The sequence below is a fragment of the Paramisgurnus dabryanus genome, chromosome 20, assembly GCF_030506205.2.
Source record: "Paramisgurnus dabryanus chromosome 20, PD_genome_1.1, whole genome shotgun sequence".
In the NCBI taxonomy this organism is placed as follows: Eukaryota; Metazoa; Chordata; class Actinopteri; order Cypriniformes; family Cobitidae; genus Paramisgurnus; species Paramisgurnus dabryanus.
Window position 1 is genome coordinate 28,346,168 of NC_133356.1, and position 21,821 is coordinate 28,367,988.

At 38.2% G+C, this 21,821-nt stretch overlaps 1 protein-coding gene across 1 annotated transcript; it reads right to left on the reverse strand.

The window, feature by feature from the left end:
* Positions 1–294: 294 nt before the first annotated feature.
* dlk2 (delta-like 2 homolog (Drosophila)) lies at positions 295–19,189 on the reverse strand. Its single transcript, XM_065248575.1, has 6 exons — positions 19,034–19,189; positions 14,633–14,715; positions 5,576–5,672; positions 5,053–5,183; positions 4,822–4,966; positions 295–2,720 (listed from the first exon to the last, which is right to left on the reverse strand). Exons 2-6 carry the CDS (start codon positions 14,700–14,702, stop codon positions 1,943–1,945), a joined length of 1,221 nt encoding a protein of 406 aa, XP_065104647.1. The 5' UTR covers positions 14,703–14,715; positions 19,034–19,189; the 3' UTR covers positions 295–1,942.
* Between the last annotated feature and the right edge of the window lie 2,632 nt (positions 19,190–21,821).

Consider the following 21,821-nt stretch of genomic DNA (forward strand, 5'->3'; position numbering starts at 1 on the left):
AACCTTGGTTATGAAATGATATTGAATGGGCTCGGTTCTGATTACATCTTTCTGGCTCATGCTCTGCTGATGTATAATACATACACGTTTAATTTACATAGTGACAAGTGGCTGTGTCAAATAAACATTTGAGTATGAGGCTAAATTAAAGTGAAAGATTGTATATTCACTGCATTTTCACTTCATTGATTATGCAATTTACAGTAATACATTCTTAGCATTATGTCAACACAAAAATTGTCTGTGCTGTTAGGGTCATTCCTTTAATACAATGAGACTAGAAATGTACCTTGGGATTTTCAAAACATTTTTATTCAAATTGAGTTACAGGATAGCTTAGCATCCTTTTTGCATGTGCTCTTAGTTCCGACCCATTTCTTAGGCCTAAAAACAACATCAAGGTTGAAGTTAATTCTAAAGTTGTTTTTTGAGTCTCTGTGAGTTTACTTTCGCACATGAACATTTCACCACAGTTAAAAACTTTACAACATAGTTCTGTATAAAAAATACACATAAAAAACAAACATATGTACATTTCACCAATAAATTACATAAATAAATTATATTTATACTTATGAATACTGTTGTTTATATATCATTACATATCACAAAACGTTCCCATGACATTACTGATATTGCTAAAACTGTTTAAAAGAATAATCACAATAATAGGAACAATACCTTTTCATAAAAACATGTATGTTTATAAAACAAAGCAAATAAAACCAACTTGGCGTATACTCACTCACATTAAAAGTATTTTACAAATTAAACACTGTGATCAATTCTAACATGTAATGAATGCTTTTGGCAAAAAAAGCCCATCTTGAGATTATCTAAAATTATAATAGCTTCTTTAACAATGTGGCTTAAAGGGATAGTTCACCCAAAAATTTAAAATCTGTCATCATTAACTCACCCTCATGTTGTTGTAAACCTGTATGAGTTTCTTTATTCTGTTTAACACAAAAGAAGATATTTGAATAAATAATAGTATAGGTTTTTCCTACTATGGAAGTCAATGGGTACCATCAATTGTGTGCTTACCATCAGTTATTAAAATATCTTTATTGTGCTTAAAGAAACTCATACAGGTTTAGATCAACATGAGGTAAATGATGACAGAATATTTTTTTTATTTTTGGGTGAACTATCCCTTTAAACTATATATATACAGTACATAAAGTCCTGATTGAACATAATGGAAGGTTTACATTTGTCAATTCATTGGCTGGCTCCAGAAGGGAGTCAATCCCTATAGACTCCCATGTTAAAATGCCCAACAAATCCATCAGGGGATAATTAGATATATGAGTGGCTGAAAAAGAAGAGGACCAGGTGATGTCAGTACCATGTTATATGTTAGGGTGACCATACGTGCTATTTTTTCAGGATGTACCTTCCAGAAGTTTTTGTCGAGCGCATACATCATCGAGGTTTTTACATTTCAGATAATGCATGCAATCATTGTAGTTTCATTCTTAACTTGAAATGTAATGGTTGCTTTTATTATAAATAATAAACTTCAATGATGCATGCGGTCGACCAATGCCACCTGCAGAGGACGCACCCAAAATCCTGGCACCTATGGTCACCCTATAATATGTAGCAAATCATTTCCAATTAGTCCAAAACTTTTTTTAAGTATAAAGAATAAAATAAGTTTTTCATGTTGACTTTATCTAGTTTAATGTTCCCTCAGTAGTCTACAGTATGCCTTGCTTGTGGCATCTCTGTTTACAAAAAAACATTTGGTTCTTTATTTTGTGTGATCACTGTGAATCATGACCACTTGTTGTGTCCTTTCACCAGCGACCAACTCTCTGTTTGTACTGTTAATAGTTTTCGAGTGGCCATTTATGATCATTAAAGTCAAAAGTGGCTTTTTTACTTCAACACGAGTGGTTGCACTTTGCAATCTCTGTCTAATCATCCAGCCCCTCTAAATGATGTTTGTGTTCAGCCTTTTCTTCTGAAGGTCAGGTGGCACTGGGGACTGTAGGAAACTAATCTTGCATTCCTGTTGAGCGGGCACCGGGCGCCGCCCCTGCGTCCGACATCGGTGGAATGGGTAATGGTGGTTGGGAGGTGGTCTGCATTGGCAGCGAGCGGTTCGATCTTGGCAGTGTCCGCATAGCACCAGACCAGCTGTTAGTGCCACCACGGCCAAAGTCATGCCACCCAAAACCAGCAAGATGATGAGCTGTAACTCAGAAAGCCCGGTGATCCCTTGTTGGGTCACCACTTCCTTCACTGAAATTTTAAAAAAGGGTGTCTCTCTAGTGGTGGTGGTCGCAAGGGAATGAGACTTGCCCGGTGTAACGCTGCCTGCGACAACCCGACTTAATCCATTAATTGGAGGTGATAACTCCTTCGATTCCCCAAGGGGAACCTCACAAGTCATTCCGGTGTAACCGGGTAGGCAGACGCACTGGAAGCTTGAGACTCGATCTATGCACCGCCCCCCGTTGAGACAGGGCTGGCTGGCGCAGTCATCCAGATTGACGGTGCAGAATCGGCCGGTAAAACCTGGAGGGCACACGCAAGAAAAACGGTTCACGCCATCCAAACAGGTGGCGCCATTGGCACAGGGGCGCATTAGGCAGTCGTCCATGTTAGTCTCACAGCGGGGACCAGTGAAGCCAACCAGGCATCGACATGACAGCTGTGGAGCGTAACCGCCCAGATCTTCACACAGACCACCGTTTTTGCAGGGGGACCTGTAGCAGTACACATATACAAATATTATACACTGTATCTATTATTAATGCTTGACATTTTACATCACTATGTTTCTCGAACATTCCCTGTCTTCCATTGTTTGGACGAACAAAGGACGACTGTTTGAGTTGAGATGTTACTGCTCCTACTGCATGCTTACTTATCATTATCTTTTTAATATACAAAAAATTGGAGTCATTTTTAGGCATTTGGGCAGTGGTACAACAGTTCAGTACAAGGCAACATAGTTTCCTTGGAAACCTTTCAGTCAGTTTGTCCTGTGGTGTGAAAAGTAAGGACTCAGCTGTAGTGTGTGTTCATATCAGCAGGCTCTTATAGTGTCTGTAATGAACCCATTAAATTACATGATTGCACTCCAGAGGCTGCAAATTGACCAGGCTGTTGTATTGACTGTGCCAATGTATCTGTTTGCTTATGCAGTTAATCCTCAATATAGTTTGATATCAAAACGTTATTCTGTATCTCATATATAATTTTAGAAAATGATTTTACCCATCAGAAACCATTCTGGTAAGGCTAATAAAAAGTGCCCATACCAGAATGAAGTCAGTTGTTTGAAATGAAGGGATTAAAAAATAAGAGGGATTTGTAATGCCAATGAAAAGTCATTTTAGAGGCAGAACAGGTTGTGACATTTTTCCTGGTGTGACTTTAAAATAAGGTTGAATTGGTTAAGCATTAGCTAACAGGATTTAACAATGAATAATACTTGCAGAATTCATATAACCATATAATGACTATATTCTTAGTTCATGTAAATCACAAATTCTTGAAACTTTGGCAAAAACATGTCCCACTAAGAAAAGTGCTAATTTTGTTGGAAATTACTAACATTTTCATGAAGAAAAAGAATCAATGTTATAATCAGGGGGTCCTTTGCACATATGTAAGGTTCCTTTATAGGTTTATTTTTATTTTTTATTAATTTAATGATTATATGCTGGCCCATTGCCTACAAAATCAGTTGTCCTTGGTTAAGAGATAATCATTTCAACTTGATTAAAAAAGCCAAAAGTAATAATTGAATTGAATAATATATATTTATTAACCACATGAAAGAGTACATTGTAATATGTATTAAAAACTACAAACAGTGAGTTTTGACAATATTTACTATTATTTTGTGATTGCTCAAAATGTGTCCCACATATTCGTCACCACCGTCAGATATTTATAAAAAGCAATAAAATCAGACAACTACAGGGTCAACTGCATTCCTGAGGACCCCATTTTCAAACCTTCAGCTCTACTGCATCCTTCAAGATCACTCAAGCTCCTGTATGTTTGCTATTTCCTCTTAAACCTCTTCATATTTTTGGCCACTGCTACTGTGACAACCATAACATGTCAACACCGTCATCTTTGTAAAAAAAATATTAGATTAGATTATGAAATAAATGTATCATTTTTAAGAAGAGGTCTGAAGTAGCTAGCAATAGAGGGGAAACAAGATGACTAATGTGAACAACTCATCTATTTTTTTATCTATGGTTTTTGTCACCACCGTCAGGTTTTCTGTCTTTTCTGTCAGGTTTTATGTATTTAAGGAAGTTATGATTTGATATTTGTTCATCACAGTGCTCAAGATTATTATTTTTTGAACCAAATATTTACATAAAGTTTAAGAAAGAAGCCCTTGACTTGACTGGTTTACATTTTGGAATAATGAGGCCAATGTCACCACTGTCAGATTATTGTCACCACCGTCAGACGGAGTTTTATTTGTTTTAAATGAATATGCTTACAATGTTTCTTCAGTGCTGTTAAGTTATTCAATTAATACTCTCTATTAATACAAAAATATGTTTATTAAATAAATAAAAAATTACTTTTTCTTTACAAGTAAATGTTGTATGAGTAATAACTGGAAAAACGCCTATTTTATGAAAAAAATACGAACAGGGGAGGTTGCACCAGTAAATTGCTGAACAGCCAAGACCTTGGTCTATAATGATATACCTTCAGATTTTGTAATTTAACTAACTTTTTTTATTTTTCAAGATTTAAACCTGTTTTATCCAAATTCCCAACAATCACTGAAATGTTAAAATTGTAAAATGCACAATTAACACCACTCACTTGGTCTTTTGGCAAGGCCCTGTTTTCAGTTCACAATCCCGTCCGTGAAAACCTTCAGGACATAAGCAGTTATATTCCCCAGAGTCATTCAAAACACACGTGGCTCCGTTCTTACACGGCTTCTCTCTGGAACACACGTAAATATCTGCAGAGACGAAACAGGACCGTTGTGACAAACAGCGTGTCATGATAAAATCATCCGCCCACTTGTACTCATGAATCATAAATCACCTTTGTCGCAGAATCGGCCCGTCCAGCCGTCCATACAGGTGCACTGCCAGGGCTGATGACAGGTGCCGTGAACACACCCGGGCATTGGCACACAGTCATCGCAGCGCGGCCCGCCCCAACCCGGGTCACACCTGCCACACGCAAGCACACATCAACATCAGCCAAATGTACATACAGTACTCATTTTATAATTAATCTACACAGAGTAGCTTCCTCCATCAATACTTTCTTTAGACTAGCTATAATGTACTACATTTATTATTTCTGCAGTATCTAATATGCCTGTTTGACCTACTACTGCATAGTGCCCAAATGTAGTATACTTATAGATGCTGTCCCACAATGCACTCATTTCAAGTGTCTCTCTCACAATGAGATTAAAAGCATTTGATTCTCCATTGATTTCAATCTTCAATCATGATTTTACTCAGTCGATATTAAAGATATCAAGGTTATAAACACATCATGTATCCTTGTATCATTTATTTAATAGTGAGGGTTTGTTTTAGATAAGCCTGCTCACCTGCAGTCACCGTTTTCAGCACATTTTCCATGGCCAAGTTCACATGTGCAGTTACTGACTGAAGGTGCTGATGATGTTTCTACTGACGGCAATGAAACTGGAAAGAGAAGTGGACACCATTACCTTCACCCTATTAAAATGACTTAAATAATTACAAAAGAAAAGCAATATTATGGTCTCTTCTTTGAGAGTTTGATCACTTAAAGAAAGCATGTGCACTTGGTGTCAGTTTTCAACAGCTTACGTAGCATGCTGAGTAGTAAACAACAGCTAGCACACTGCTAAGACTCGTGTACATGTTGCCTGAAGGAGAAACTAATACATTTTGACAAGTTACCAGCAGGAGAAGCTAAATGTGCCAGATACAAATATAGTTTTGGAACCATAGCTGGGTAAAAGAGGGACATACCCATTGGGTTATAAATTAACCTATGCTGGGTTGTTTGTCTTAAGCCATGGTTGGGTCAAATAATTTAACCCAAAACCAAATTGAACTCCTGTTATGCGTAATAGTGATTTATTATGACTGTAATGCAAAAACAATATTTAAATTGAAAAGCTATTACACACCATAGTTGTTTTTGTTGCAATTTACCTCCATCTATAAATTATTACACTAAATATAAACACCTTTACAAAATACCAACTATTTCTATCTCCTTTACCATTTCATTCATACATGGTCATGACAGCACATCATGCTAGAGGTCTTCACGAGTCCACTTAGATCCGAAAACCCGAGGTCCACCCTGAGACCTGATCGAGTTCGGGTCCAAAAGTTTTACATGTAGCTCGGACACGGGCCGGGTACAATAATACTGGCGGGTCTCGGGTAATTAAAAATGAGCGCTTGCAACTTTGTGTGGCTGGCGTCACGTTCATTTTCGTTGAGACCGAGGGGCAACCTTCTCATCTCCCTGATGAAGCCAATACGGAAGTGATTTAAACTGCAACTGGCCGCTTGAGTCTGGCTCCAACAGGGAGTCAATTCCCATAGACCTCCATGTTAAAATGCCCAACTTTACAGTAGAAAATAATATGTTTACAGCATGGTACAAAAATATTTTTTGGTCTGTATAGCTAAGTTTTTCCTTCATGACAACTGTGAGGGGGGTGAATGTTTATGTTACTCATCTGTTTAAATTATATTTAACTTTAAAGTTCTGGATAATTAAGGGCGTGGCCACTTGAATGACGGGTGAACAGCCACTGCAGTCACTAGAATCGAGCTAGGCGGGCGTGGTTTCAGCAACCAGACACCTCAGCTTCACCCACGTCCCGCATCTTTACCCATTTTCGGATATCCGTGAGTGATGTGCTGTGAAGATGGCGACGGCAGGCAACGCCTACTTTAAGCTTCAAAAACGATCTTCAGAGACCAATGGGTGACGTGACGGAAACTACGTGCTAATTTTTTACAGTCTATGGATGAGACAGACATGTCAGTCAATTTTAAATCTACATTTTTGCGGTTACCTTGGTGTCGTCATCAGATAACAAAGTAAAACAAATGGAGCAGCTCGCCAAATTGGTTGCGAGGCCACAGGAGTTTCTTCTGACTGCTGCGTGTGGGTCTGCAGACTGCACACACGTCAGTGCTGTTTACATTTAGGTCCAGTTGGGTTAAAAAATTGCCGCTAGTTCAGGTCAGACTCGGGTCTACTTTTCTCGGGTTTGTCTCAGGTCAGGTCTTTCTTTAAAAAAAATGTATTTATGCACGTCGGGTTCGGGTATAAAGTGATTCGGGTCATTTCGGGTCGTGTACATTTCTTTGGACCCGAGAAAACCTCTACATCATGCATTAACTTGCGATGTTTTCGCGTCCAAACATGTCAAACAATGAGCATAAAGGATTGTTATTTATACAATGGACTGCTTTTTTACATCTCTGATGTTCATCTCACTTTGGACTGTGCCTGCTGCGCCGTGTAGTTGTTATGGATTTATCTTTCATCCGATCACTTTTTGATTGGGTATTGTTTCGTTTCACGTGACAATCTACAGCGTGTCTGTGCGTCTGTCCTTGGGCCTCCCACACACAACAGGATTTCTGATCGTTTTCGTGGTTGTCCTGATTATTGTTTCAAATTTTCCTGTGGTGCGCGGTGCATTAAGAGCGTCTGAATCTGCTCGGAAGCATGTCGGGCCGCTCCGATCGCAAATCGTAAATATTCAATTTATTTATTCAACATATGATGCTCTTCAGAAAATCTGTTAAGATAATCGGTGCAACCACAAAGACGATCGGTACTTTCCCTAGGATTGACAAATTTCAGCCCGATTATCTTGTGGTGTGTACCCAGCTTAAGATTCCATTTTGTACCTTTACAGGTATACTAAACAAAATACAATGTTGTACCTTAAGGTACAGTTAAATGTTTTGTACCCCTAACTGGTCGCATGTGATTGTCAAGCGCATTTCGTCAGTAAAGCCAGTTCTTTGATTAGTAGTAAAGTGTGGCATTTACTACACAGAGCCTTAGTTCACTGACAAGCTGGGCCATATCGCATACATATCGCAGGTGATATGTCCGCAATAATTTATGCAAAAGTGCCCCGATTGTCAGTGACCTACGGTTTTGTGTAGTAAATGCCGCTCCATCTGAAAGCAGCTGATGGCGATTTACGTCTAATCAAGGAACCGGCTTTACTGATGAGATGCGCAATGACAACCCCATGCGATTTATCGGGCAGCCCTAGTTATTTTCAACCCAGCATTGGGTCAAAAAGGGATGAGACCAGCAGCTGGATTTAAATTAAGCCAGATTTTTTTTTTTATTTGACCCAACAATGGATTAAAACAACCAAGCATTTTGGGTTGAAACAACCAGAATGAGTTAAATTACAACCCAGTGGGCTGGGCTAGTTCCTTTTTGACCCAGTGCTGGGATGAAAATAACCCAGCATTTTTTTTAAATGTAGGGTATAATATTGTACCCAAAAGCTACAACATTTCAATGTGCTGTATACCCATAAAGGTACAAAAATACACTTTTGAATGCACAGTAACAGAAAGGGACAGTTTTGAACCTTTTTTCTGACGGCGTAGGTTTGGGAACCTTGAAAGTTCATATTTAGAATCTGTTTGAATAAAAACCGCAGAAACCCAATGATTAATAGTTAATTTATGGCTCTTGAAAGTCATCTAGCATCACAGGTGGAAGACCGTAAGTTGCGCAACTGAATCGACAGCACCATTAGCAGTAAAAAATTGGCAGTCTGATTTAAAAGTGATGAAAGACAGACTGATTCAAAATAATACCAAGACAATTTAGACATTCTGTAAAAACACATCCTCCTATTGTGTGGTGCTTGCTACTTGCATGCAACAACAAACTTCCTGTCATACTTAAATTAATCACTTCAATAACAAGATAGAGTTTGTGTAGTACTTTTGTTTATATATATATATATATATATAATTCGTTAAGTGGAATCATATTATACAATAAGCTTTATGATGTGGATTTTTACAGAGACGTTAGCTGTGTTTCTGCAGTACTAGGGTGTGTAAATGTTTATCAGTGGTGCGTGTGTAATGCATGCGTGTTGGTGGACGTCCAGGAAGCGCGTGTGTCTGCGGTGATGGGCACGAGAGGAGCGTGTGCAGTGGAAGGAGAGGAATGTGCTCGTGTCTCCGCCCGTACGAGCTTTGCCCGAACATCACAAGAATTCGCCCAGGGCCCAACCCCTACCTTTAAACCTTGAAACACAAAGGCCAAAAGTAAAGCCAGCTTGTTACATCACCTGCTCTCTAGTGATAGTATTTACAGCAAGGAAGACGAACTATTTCAAACAGCCACTGCATGTATGTGAATAATGTTAAGTGTGAGAATCGCATGTGAGAATTTAACGCTCACGTAATCTTGTAACTATTTCTGATAACGACGTGTATGTAAGACAATGCACGCGCTCGTTCACCATGATCCCAAACGGAAGATATTTTCCGTTTAATCTAGCCAACCGTAAACGCTTTATTCCAGGAAACATACAGTACAGAGTATTGAACAATGCATGCCTGGCTTTAACTCGGTGCAACAGCTGAAAAGTACAAAGCTTAATCTTCTGGAGCAACAACAAACAACAACATGAAGAGTAATCTCTTAATGCAGACAGCTGAGAAAAGCCCAGGACTATACTGAAACAACATTCAGGAACAAAAGAATCAGCAACATCTCACATCAAAGCCATGCGGAAAGAGAAATGTTGCCATGGACTTTACATACGCAGTGAAAGTCTGATAACACATTACAAAAATCTTTATTTAATCCCTTCCTGAATAATCTGTTTCTAAATATGTACCATTTTGAGCATGTGACGTTGGCTATATGTTAAATGCTTTATTGTACGCATGGTGAAGTTTGATTTCCTCTCATATTCACTGAACATACGGTGCAAAACAGAGAAGTGTAATGTAGCAGCCAGAGTAGACCTGACTCTGTATTATGTATGCTCTCAGAAAAGCTATACCCTTAAAGGAAAACGACACCGTTTTTCAATATTTTACTATGTTCTTTCCTTAACTTAGACAAATTAATACATACCTATCTTTATTCAGTGCGTGCACTTAATCTTTGTACAGCGTGTCGTGAATTTGTTAGCATTTAGGCTAGCCCCATTCATTCCTTAGGATCCAAACAGGGATGAATTTAGAAGACATCAAACACGTCCACTTTTCCCCTCTTTAAAGACTGTTACATGAGTAGTAATACGTATGGTGGAACAAAAAAAAAAATAGTGATTTTTTAAGCGAATAAAAAATGCTAACTATATTGTATGGCAGAAAAGCGCGTAGTTTGCAGCACTTTGACCTCGGGTGCAGTAACATCATCACCCCTGACTATTCCCCCTCTCGCGCAAACTACCATCAATATTACTGCGCCTGAGGTCAAAGTGCTGCAAACTAAGTGCTCTTCCGCCATACAATATAGTTTCTTTTAAAAAAGGTGCTAATGTATACATTTGGTACAAATATGTACACTTTGAAGTACTAATGCGCACTATTTAGGTATAAAGGTGTACTTTTTGAAAGGGTACTGCCCCAAGCAGTGACAATTATTGTAACTTTAATTCTGAGAGTGGGGGATGTGAATGTGTCTTTTTTAAATTAAATACATATTTGCATTTATTAATTTAACAGATTTTTTTTTACAAAATTACTTACAGATAAGGAGTGTCATAAGCAATTCGTCATAAGCACCAACAATATTCATAGTAAACAAAGCCGAATGTAGAATACAGGTACACACTTTAAAGGAACAGTATGTAGGATTGTGGCCAAAACTGGTATTGCAATCACAAAACTTGTGGCTAAAACTGGTACTGCAATCACACAACTGGTGGCCAATACACAAAAATACAACATAAACATCAGTTGAGGGCTGCAACTCCACTTTTTACATGACAATATCCTGGCCAGACCACTGTTGTCAGTGATATAAATATTTGAAATGAAAAAGATTTCTTAATGTCTAGTGACATATCAGGGCCATTTTATGATTATTTGATATAAATTTCTTACATACTGTTCATTTAACCTCATGCACACAGCACTTTGGTCCATGAAAATTTCCATAAAATTGGCAGAGAGGCTTCTGTGTGAACACAAAAACGTGCAGTAAATGTTTTAGGATCGTTCCCGTAAAGAGAACCTAGTAACATTGCCGTAACATACACGGAAAGCATTCTGTGTGCGTCTGAACAAGACGCAAAAACAATGCCGTAGTGAGGCAACCAGAAGTTATGGTTCAGGTCTTTGACACAGGGATTAAAACGCAGATCAAAGTTCCTAATGAGAAATGTCTGCAAACTGGACTGAAGCAGAGATCGGAGAGCTTGTCCCTATCTGCACTGAAGCTGAGATCATTCACCAGCATAACAGAACAACACATCGTGCCCTCATTATGAACGCATGTGGTTTCTTGAGAGAAATAACAGAAAATTAACTAAACTTCAGATGCTGTGGAAAAAACCACGTTTTTTAAATACGTCACGTTTCTTTATGGGCTCTTTATGTTAAATGTGTGAATGCACGCACAGATTACAGAAAATCATTGGAAGTGTAAATAAACCAAAAATCAAACGTTCTCGGACAAATCCCAGACGCATTTTCCGTATATTTTCCGTAATCTCTGTGTGAAAAGGGCTACGCATACTTGCATTTATTAATTTAACAGTTTTTTTTTTACGAAATTACTTACAAATTAGGAGTATCATAACCAGTTTGTTATAAGCACCAACAATATTCAGAGTAAACAAAGTCAAATGTAGAATACAGGTTTGATTAGGACATTGAAAAGTTGTCAATGTACCCTTTCAAAAGTGCACCTTAGTACATAAAGGGTGCATATCAGTACCTCTGTATCTATAAACAGTATACATATCTGTACCTCAATGCTACATACTGGCACCTTTTGAAAAGGCACAGCCCAAGTGACAGCTTTTGTACAAGCACAAATGCAAAAAATATTTTTTACCAAGTTACATAAAGTGCCTTTGTTTATGGATGTGGATCAGTTTACTGTTTCTGGAAGCAAAATTTCGTTAATTTCTACTTTCGCTACATTTTCATGAATTATTTTTAGTGTTTAGTTTAGCTTGACTTACAGTAGTGTACGTGTATCTATTTCAATTCATGCTGTCGTATACTTTATATCCCTGTTGTTGTGTGTCACATAAATACAGCTCTGGCCGCAAAATTATTTTCAAATAGATGCATTAGTGCATTTTTAGTGCATTCATTTCCTTTGCACCAAAATAAATGTATCCTACTGCACAAAGAACATTTTAAGACTTCAAATCTATTTAGAAAGGGGCCAAATGAAAGCCATATGTGAATACATTTGAAAAAAAGTATTATTGTGAGCACACAGTTGCTTTTTAAGTAGCTTTGGATAAAAGCGTCTGCTAAATGAATAAATGTAAAATGCATTAAAATACAAATTTGGTTTTGGGATTAAAAATCTGTACATATTTTGAAGAGTCACAGATGCACACCTGCTGATTCGAGCTGTCATGTCCTGATTCACCGGGCTTTGATTTACACTGAAGAAGGATGTGTGATATGCTACTGTGAGTCATAGTGATCATTTCAATTGTTAACAATGGTTGAGTTGCCAACAGCTCAGACGGTTGCATTTGCAAAGCTTCAGTAGTGTTTAAAGAGTGCAGTGTGACAGGTGCTATGACCGTCTCCATCCTGCAGTCCCTGTGGATCATCTCAATCAAACACCACTGCCTGTGGCATCACTGCAAACCAGAGCGATCTAAATTTATTCCCTTCATGAAACCCAATATTTCATCTCCAGAATGCACATGGCCAAGCTCGGCTCCTCGGTGCCAGTGAAACATGCAGGTGTGGGTTTCCCTTAACCTCAACGCCAGACAGACCACACACTTCACAGGCCTTAGTTTGTGTGTGTGTGTGTGTGTGTCTAAGTTCTCATTCTGAAGCAGGTGGGGTGAAAGAGAAGTCCAGTCGTACTGTGTAAGGAGTCGAAGGCGATGTAACAAGATCCCGGTGAGACGGAGGATCATTCAGCCCTAATAACCACTAAAAACATTTTGTCAGGATACACGATTACAAATCAAGAGTCCCCCTCCCATCTGCACACCGGTGGGGGACACTGACGTTTCCCTTTGGCTTGTCTAATCCTAACCCTAGAAGACTTTTGGCCCTTGACCTTTGACCCCGACACGTGCGCCTGACACACAGACTCCGCATCTCGCTCAACGACCGAGACGTAGATTTGTCACATTCTCTAACCAGAAAGGAATTTCACAGCTGATCACTCGAGAGATGGATCGCCCCACAAAAAAAACCCATCAAAGGATCTGATGCTGAGTTTTATGTAATCTGTTCAGCAGGATTCTGTTGCAGGACAGTTGGCAGGAACTGTTCGAGGAAATTAATAGCCTGTAAGAGCCATTCTTTGATCTTACTTGTATATGCCAACGCATTATTTACATGCTTATTCCTAGACTTGTATATCTAGAACCTTTCAGCATGCACATCTCATATAACTTAATCTCATATGATAGCGTTATTAAAAATAAAATATATTTTGGTAGTGAAAAACACACCCCACATGACGCTGTAATACACTGTAGTAAAATTCTTAGATAGTGATTTTCGAACCTTACAACAGGAAATATTAAAGGGGACATATCACAAGAATTGTTTAATATGTCAAATAAATCTTTAATGTCCCCAGAGTATGTATGTGAAGTTTTATCTCAAAATACCATATGGATAATTTATTATAACATGTTAAATTGACATTTTGTAGGTGTGAGCTATAATAGGCCGTTTGGGGGTGTGTCCTTTAAAATGCAAATGAGCTAAACTCTTTGTATAGTGCAGATTACGGGCAGTATTATCCCATTCTGACATCACAAGGGGAGCCAAATTTCAATGACTTATTTTTTCACATGCTTGTAGAGAAACTTTTACCAAAACTTAGTTACTGGGTTGATCTTTTTCACATTTTCTAGGTTGATAGAAGCAATGGAGACCCAATTACAGCACTTAAACATGGAAGCTGGGGCAGTACCCTTAAAAAATATGTACCATTTTGGTATAGAAATGTACTTTTGAGAAATCAGCATGTACCTCTAAGGTACCAATGTGCACCTTTTAGGTACAAAAGTGTACTTTTTAAAAGGTACCGCCCCCGTCACAACCTTTTTTAACTTTCTTTTTATTAGAATGTAAATTCACGTAAAACTTTTTTTTTAGGTGCATTTACTCATCTTCAAGTTGTTACAAACCTGTATACATTTCTTTGTTCGACTAAACACAATGGAAGATATTTGTAATCAATCACGAAACAGAAGCACTATTGACTACCATATTAGGGAAGAAGAATACAATGGAAGTCAATGGTGCTTTGGTTATAAACATTGCTTTAAACATCTTTCTTTGTGTTCAGCAGAACAAATACGTTTATACAGGTTTGTAACAACTTTAGGGTAAGTAAATGATGACAACATTTTCATTTTTTTTTGTAAACTATCCATTTAATTGTATTTTTATAGTAAGACAGAACAAGTATTTACCTTGGGCTTCACAGTTCGGTTTAAAAAGCACACAGCAGCCACACAGCAGCAGAATTACAGGAAGTTTCATGTTGCAAGGCAATCTAAAACAATAAGAAAAAACACATTAACATTTATAAAATAACACTGAACATTCATTTTACATTTACACACTTGGCAGATGTGGTTATAAGCGACTTAACTCTTTCCCCGCCATTGACGAGATATCTCGTCAATTAAGAGAAAACGCTTCCCCGCCAATGACGAGATTTTCCGTCTTTCCGCAATACCGCTATTATCCACCAGGTGGTGCAACTTTTTAAAACCGGAAGTATTGCCCTATGGCAAGCTGCTGCATGTCCGTGTCTGTTTTAAAGATCGCTCTGAATGGGATCTCTATGAAAAGTCCGTCACAAATATGGAATTATTTTTGCTTTTTGCTCAAAATATGGTGTTTTTGCAAAAACCTACCCATATTCAAAAGCTGATTGCAAAAGAACCACTAAAGGTAGGATGAAACGGTTTTTTTTGTTTGAAAGCAGAGGGTCTGTTCTTTCATTTGGTATATTGTATGTTTATTTATTTAAAGAAGAACATTTTCTGGAAGGCATTAAACTTTGGTGAAAATCATGAAAAACGCTGGCGCTGGCTGGCAACTTTTTTTAAAAACGCTGGCGGTGAAAGAGTTAATACAGAGCAAACTATACATTTTTCAGCACCCTTTGTGCTGCTAATGCAACACTGTAAGCAACAGGAAGACTTTTAAACTTTGGCACTAAATTTTTGCTGTCAATAAATAGTATTAATGTACAAATATCACTACGAAAGATAAGATTAAGCAATAAAAGCAAATAATGTTTGGGTGGTGGCTGCCTGTGCCACCCATAGCCTCAAACGTGAGTTTCCCCCAAACATCAAACAATTTGAAACCCGACCACGGTGCAGTGAACAGACACTTACTTAATAATTCAAACCACTGCGTGAATCTTTTATAGTGGACAAGACCGCACCTCACCTTGTTTGCCTATTTACACAGCTTTCTGAGGGCACGTACGCCGAGATGATGTCTGGCGCGAACCGTTTTGTTTTGTCTACGACTTGCTTGTTGTTCTCATGTGTATCTATGCTTGCACAACATTTCATACCCCCTTTAATAAAAGCAATATGAAAGCTGGAGGTGGTGGTGGATTATAAAAGTCAATTTTGGAACGAACCCATGTGGGGTCTTCAACGTGATGTTACCGGGTTCAACGCTGATCTTTATAACTGTTGGAACGAGATAGAGATGAGATGGAGCCAGAGAGACTGGAGATTCCCAGTGTAAGACTCTGATAGCCATCTGTAGATTGAGTGCTTTAGTTGTCTCTCTACACCCGGTTTGTTTTCTTTTCCATTGTGGCTTAATGGAGAGCTCTCAGAACTGCTAATGAGAATCATTTTTGGGAAATGTTTTGAATGTGAAACCTGAGAATCAATTCATGCACACGACTCGGACCCTTGGCACAATGGAAGAGTACCATCTATAGTCCTCGCTGAGGATTTTACGTCAATTATCACTTATTCTAGTCGATCTCAGACACCTGGCAGTAGTAAGCGTGCTATATTTGAACACGTGTTTATTTGCTGGCCAGCTCTGTCACTGGTGCTATTTCTAACCGCGTTTAATTAATCTGTGTCAAAAAAAGTCTTTTGTGCCATTTGACACATTATCCAGCTGAGACCACACATATGGAAACATTTATATCATGTTCGTGCTCCGACTTTAACCAAACGTATAACATATCAGAGTCATATGTTTATACAATCAAAGTCTGATGTATCTGTCTGTTATAAATGACTATTGTCAGTTAACAAAGACATCAGACAACAGCTAATGTATCACCTGTGATGAGCCCACCTTTTCTTATTGAAAGGTGTTTGCTTTTCTAATTGATGTGAATTAAACGATAATCTACTGGAGGCTGTGTGTTACATTTTTGAGGGAAAGGTGTGATCTCAAGCACAAAACCGCATAACTTTAGTGAGATCACTGCAATACATGACTCATTTACTTTCAATAAAAATAACACGACACAGATAAAGTAGTTATTAATAAATAAATAAATAGATAGATAGACATTTACATTTTACATTTAGCAGACGCTTTTATCCAGAGTGACTTACAAAGATAACATTATTAATAATTTATTAAATAATTTAAACAATTCATTAGTAGTTTTTTTTTAAGAGCTATCCAATAACTTAAAGGAGACATTTCACAAGACTTTTTTAGGTGTCAAATAAATCTTTGGTGTACACAGAGTACATATGTGAAGTTTTAGCTCAAAATATCATACAGATAATTTATTACAACATGTTCAAATTGCCAGTTTGTAGGTGTGAGCAAAAAAGTGCCGTTTTTGGGTGTGTCCTTTAAAATGCAAATGAGTTGATCTCTGCACTAAATGGCAGTGCTGTGGTTGGATAGTGCAGATTAAGGGGCAGTATTATCCCCTTCTGACATCACAAGGGGATCCAAATTTTAATGACCTATTTTTTCACTTGCTTGCAGAGAATGATTTACCAAAACTTAGTTACTGGGCTCTTTTTCACATTTATAGGTTGATAGAAGCACTAAAGACTCAATTATAGCACTTTAACATAGAAAAAGTCAGGTTTTCATGATATGTCCCCTTTAATTTAATTACATTTATGCATTTGGCAGACACTTTTATCAAAAGCAACTTTCAGAGAATAAATTTATAGTCGTCTATATACGGTCTGTACAGTAGCTACGGCGTAGGTTATCCGTAGCCTCTGCATCGCCTGACGTGCACCTCGCCAAATTTTTAACATCGTGTAAGTTCTACGCGGACCGCAAGCGCTGTGATTGGACCACTAGAATCCCTCCCGTCAGAAAAAAATGCGTCATAGGTTTTTCCGTTTGCAAAGGTGAGAACAAAGATGGACCAAGTTGAGGAGTGATTAAACTCAAAATGCAAAATAATACCTTTACCAGGTATAAATTTTTTCAGTATGCGCGTTCCCTGGGTTCAAACTCATTACCTTTTGCACTACTTACACAATGCACAACCATTGAGCTATGCAGAAAGGTAATTTCATTCTATAATAGGAATTTTCATTTATTTTATAGACTATTGTTTTGTTTTATCAGCAGGTCTGTTCACTGGGATCAAACCTACAACCTTTCACACCGGAAACAACATGCTCTACCAACTGAGCTGATAAAAGATCTCCTATATGGCGAAAAATATAGTTTAGAACATATTTTTAAATATGTTTCATAAAGCCCCCAAAAAATGTTCTGAATGTATTTACCCAAATATGTTTTCTATCATTAAATTGTAGAGAAAGCATTATGTGTTATGTAACATTATGTATTTGCTTTTATAAGCCTAATTGTATAACTATATCAATTATCTAAAATGTTTTTCTGGCCCCTGAAATACATATTGAAATATATGTTGAGGTTAAAACAAAATATATTTTTGAATTCAAAAATATATTTCATTAAAGGTGCAGTGTGTAATTTTTAGAAGGGTCTCTTTACAGAAATGTAAAATAATATACAAATCTATATCATTAGTGGTGTATAAAGACCTTTTTATAATGAACCACTATGTTTTTATTACCTTAGAATGAGATTTTTTTATCTACATACACCGAGGGTCCCTTAAGTGGAAGTCGCCCTTTTGTGCCGCCATGTTTCTACAGAAGCCCTTAACGGACAAAGTTTTTTACTAAGTTGTCTCTGAATATGACATATTTTTCATGGCAGCTATCATAGCTTCTCTTGGTGTTTCAAAAGAGAGGGGTGAGCAGTGGACTGCGCCGTTGGTTGCAATTTACACACTGCACCTTTAAGCATTACTTTCTACAAAATGTATATTTAGCATATATTTAAAACAGATTTTTGGCCAAAGAAATGTATTGATTTGCCGTATGGGCTGACAATGCTACTTAATGTATCTATACATAAATAAAGCGTTCAGGGTGGTACAGAATGCCCATAAAGTTTTTTGTGTGTGTGTACATATGATGCCAACTACTTTTGTTTTTAAACATTTAAAGCAGACTTTTGTATAAAAAGGTTTTTAGACAAGCTTCAGCACAAAAATGGTTGAAATTAGAAAACCTTTGTAAAACATCAAACCAAATCTCTAAAAAAAAAAGTGAAGGCATGCGCTTCAAATAAGTTCACCAGTAAGCTGCCATGGAAACTTAAGAGAAAAACACAGCACGTGACTTCTTTCATCAGCATCTACATTAGCAAAACATTGAATAAACAAATTCAATAATAAAAAAAAGCACACAAATATTTCACAAAAGCATGTTGTTAGTTAGATAGTTCAAACAACACTACATAACCAAGCTCTTCAGATATAGATGTTATTCAATCACAAGTTAAATAGGTACACTTACTCTCAAGCGCTGTAGATGTTACACACCTGAGCTGTTCGGATGAGTGTTGAAACTGAACTCGCATACGCATTTGTCAAAAGGAAACTACTCGAGGAAACTATTTAGTCTCATATACTCTCGCCCTAAAGATCAGCCTGGTGGTGAGACACGTTTTGTTAATAGAAATGCTTGTTTGTAGCTGGAGACAAGGATCCACCTCCCTACTCAACAAGCCAACCTGATGAAGGACTTGCTCTTAAAGAGACAGACGTCCTCCACTATCATCCTCTCTGATCCAACAGTACTCACACAGCCATCTATCACAGCACAGTGCTTAAAAACTATAACCCGACGTTTTTGACACATTTCAAGTTTCCCAACCCACAGCAAGTCTTTATTTGACAATTTCCTACATTCTTTAGCACAGATGAAGAAAGTTGATAGATGTGGGCATCTGACACATTTTTGTTCATTTGCTTACGGTCTGGCAGTAATGGCAGCAGGGCTTTTTTACTGTTGCTGTAGCGACAGACAAGACTCCTGATGTTGGGGGCTGATGTGCCCACACGTTCCTCTGCAGGCGATAGTGTGGAGCGGATCATTTTTCAGCAGATTATCTCAACAATATCAGGCCTGTGGAACATTCGGAAACAGGCATCTACATGTCCACAACACTGTGATGGGAGACGGCAGTAACACACGCGCGCACGTATGTACATGCATTACTCGCCCGCTGGTGTACAAATATGTTATTGTAAATGAGGGCGTACATAAAGGCGCACATGTAGCAACTGTCCCTTAAGTGAAATCTCTACAATGGGGTAGGAGGTTGCGACAGGCTCCTGACGTCTTATCCAAACAGCTATCTGAGTGAAAAGGAAAGCACTTGAAACTCATTTGTTTTGGTTGCCTGCCTCGTGTTTATTGAGATAATGGCACGACTATTACTCCAGTCACCCAGCTCTGCAATTTTCAGCACACATTTGTATTTCTGTCCTGCCATGACCTGATTATGATGTTTGTGCTGAGGATGCCAATGCAATAATTAGGGCATTTAAAGCCTCCTGGGATTTACACCGTTATTCACCGCATTCCCAACAATTACAGCAATTTTGGAAACTGAGGACTGAAATAGCACGTGTAATGTTTGTTTTGCTGCGAAGCAATTTCACAATGTACCTTGGAATGTAATGTGTACTGCACATTGCTGCTCCTGTAGCTCAGTTGTGTTAGCAGTGCAAAAGGTGGTGGGTTTATTTCCAAGAAAACGCACATATAGATCAAATGTATAGACGGTTTCAACAACACACAACTTTTTTGATGCTTAATGTTAATTGCTTTACCTTTGATGTTTTTATACATTTTTGATCTGCGTTAAAACACAAGCTTGAAGTGGAGGATAAACATCTTCAAGAGACCGCACGTCCTCCCTCCACACATCATCTATAAAAGACCCCTCACATTTCATGTTAAGTGGATGAATATCACAGTGCAGTCCTGCTTTGTCTTTAGTGGTCTCTGTTACTATAGCAACAGAGCGAAGACGACTGCATGAACTAGTGGACAGATTTACTGAAGCTTCCTATTATTTTTAACATATGTTTTTTTTCACTCTACATATGGTACACAGTGATTCATATTCCTGCAGTTTCAGTCATTAACTCCATGACTCCACTCTATCTACTGTACTCTATCCATCTATCCATTCATCCATCCATCTATATTTATCCACTTACTTTATCTGTCTATCGATCTGGTCATCCATCCGTCCGTCCACCCATCTATGTACTCTATTTATCTATCTATCTGTCAGTCCATCCATCCGTCCATGTGTCTGTCTGGTCGTCCGCCCACGCATCTATGTACTCCATCCATCCACCCACCCACTTACTCTCTATCTATCTATCCGTCTGTCCATCCACTTCATCTATCTATCCGTACTTCCGTCCGTCCATCCACCCATCTATGTACTCTATCCATCTATCCATCCATCCATCTATATTTATCCACTTACTTTATCTGTCTATCGATCTGGTCATCCATCCGTCCGTCCGTCCACCCACCCACCTATGTACTCTATTTATCGATCTATCTGTCAGTCCATCCATCCGTCCGTGTGTCTGTCTGGTCATTTGCCCACGCACCTATGTACTCCATCCATCGACCCACCCACCAACTTACGCTCTATCTATCTATCCGTTCCGTCCATCCATCCACTTCATCTATCTATCCATACTTCCGTCCGTCCGTCCATCCACCCATCTATGTACTCTATCCATCTATCCATCCATCCATCTATATTTATCCACTTACTTTATCTGTCTATCAATCTGGTCATCCATCCATCCTTCCACCCATCTATGTACTTTATTTATCTATCTATCTGTCCGTCCGTCCATCTGTCTTTCTGGTTGTCCTCCCACCCATCTATGTACTCCATCCATCCATCCACCCACCCACTTACTCTCTATCTATCTATCTATCTATCTATCTATCTATCTATCTATCTATCTATCTATCTATCTATCTATCTATCTATCTATCTATCTATCTATCTATCTATCTATCTATCTATCTATCTGCCTGTCTGTCTTTCTGGTCGTCCCTGCATCCACCCACCCATCCATGCACTCTATCTATCTATCTGTCTGTGTTTGTTTATCTATCCATCTATTCAACCATCCACCCATCCTCTTCACTTTATATATCTATCTGTCTGTCCATTTGCCCATTTACTTTATCTATCTGTCTGTCTGTATATCTATCTATCTGCTCGAGAGTTCAGTTTAGCCAGAAAATTAAAAAAACA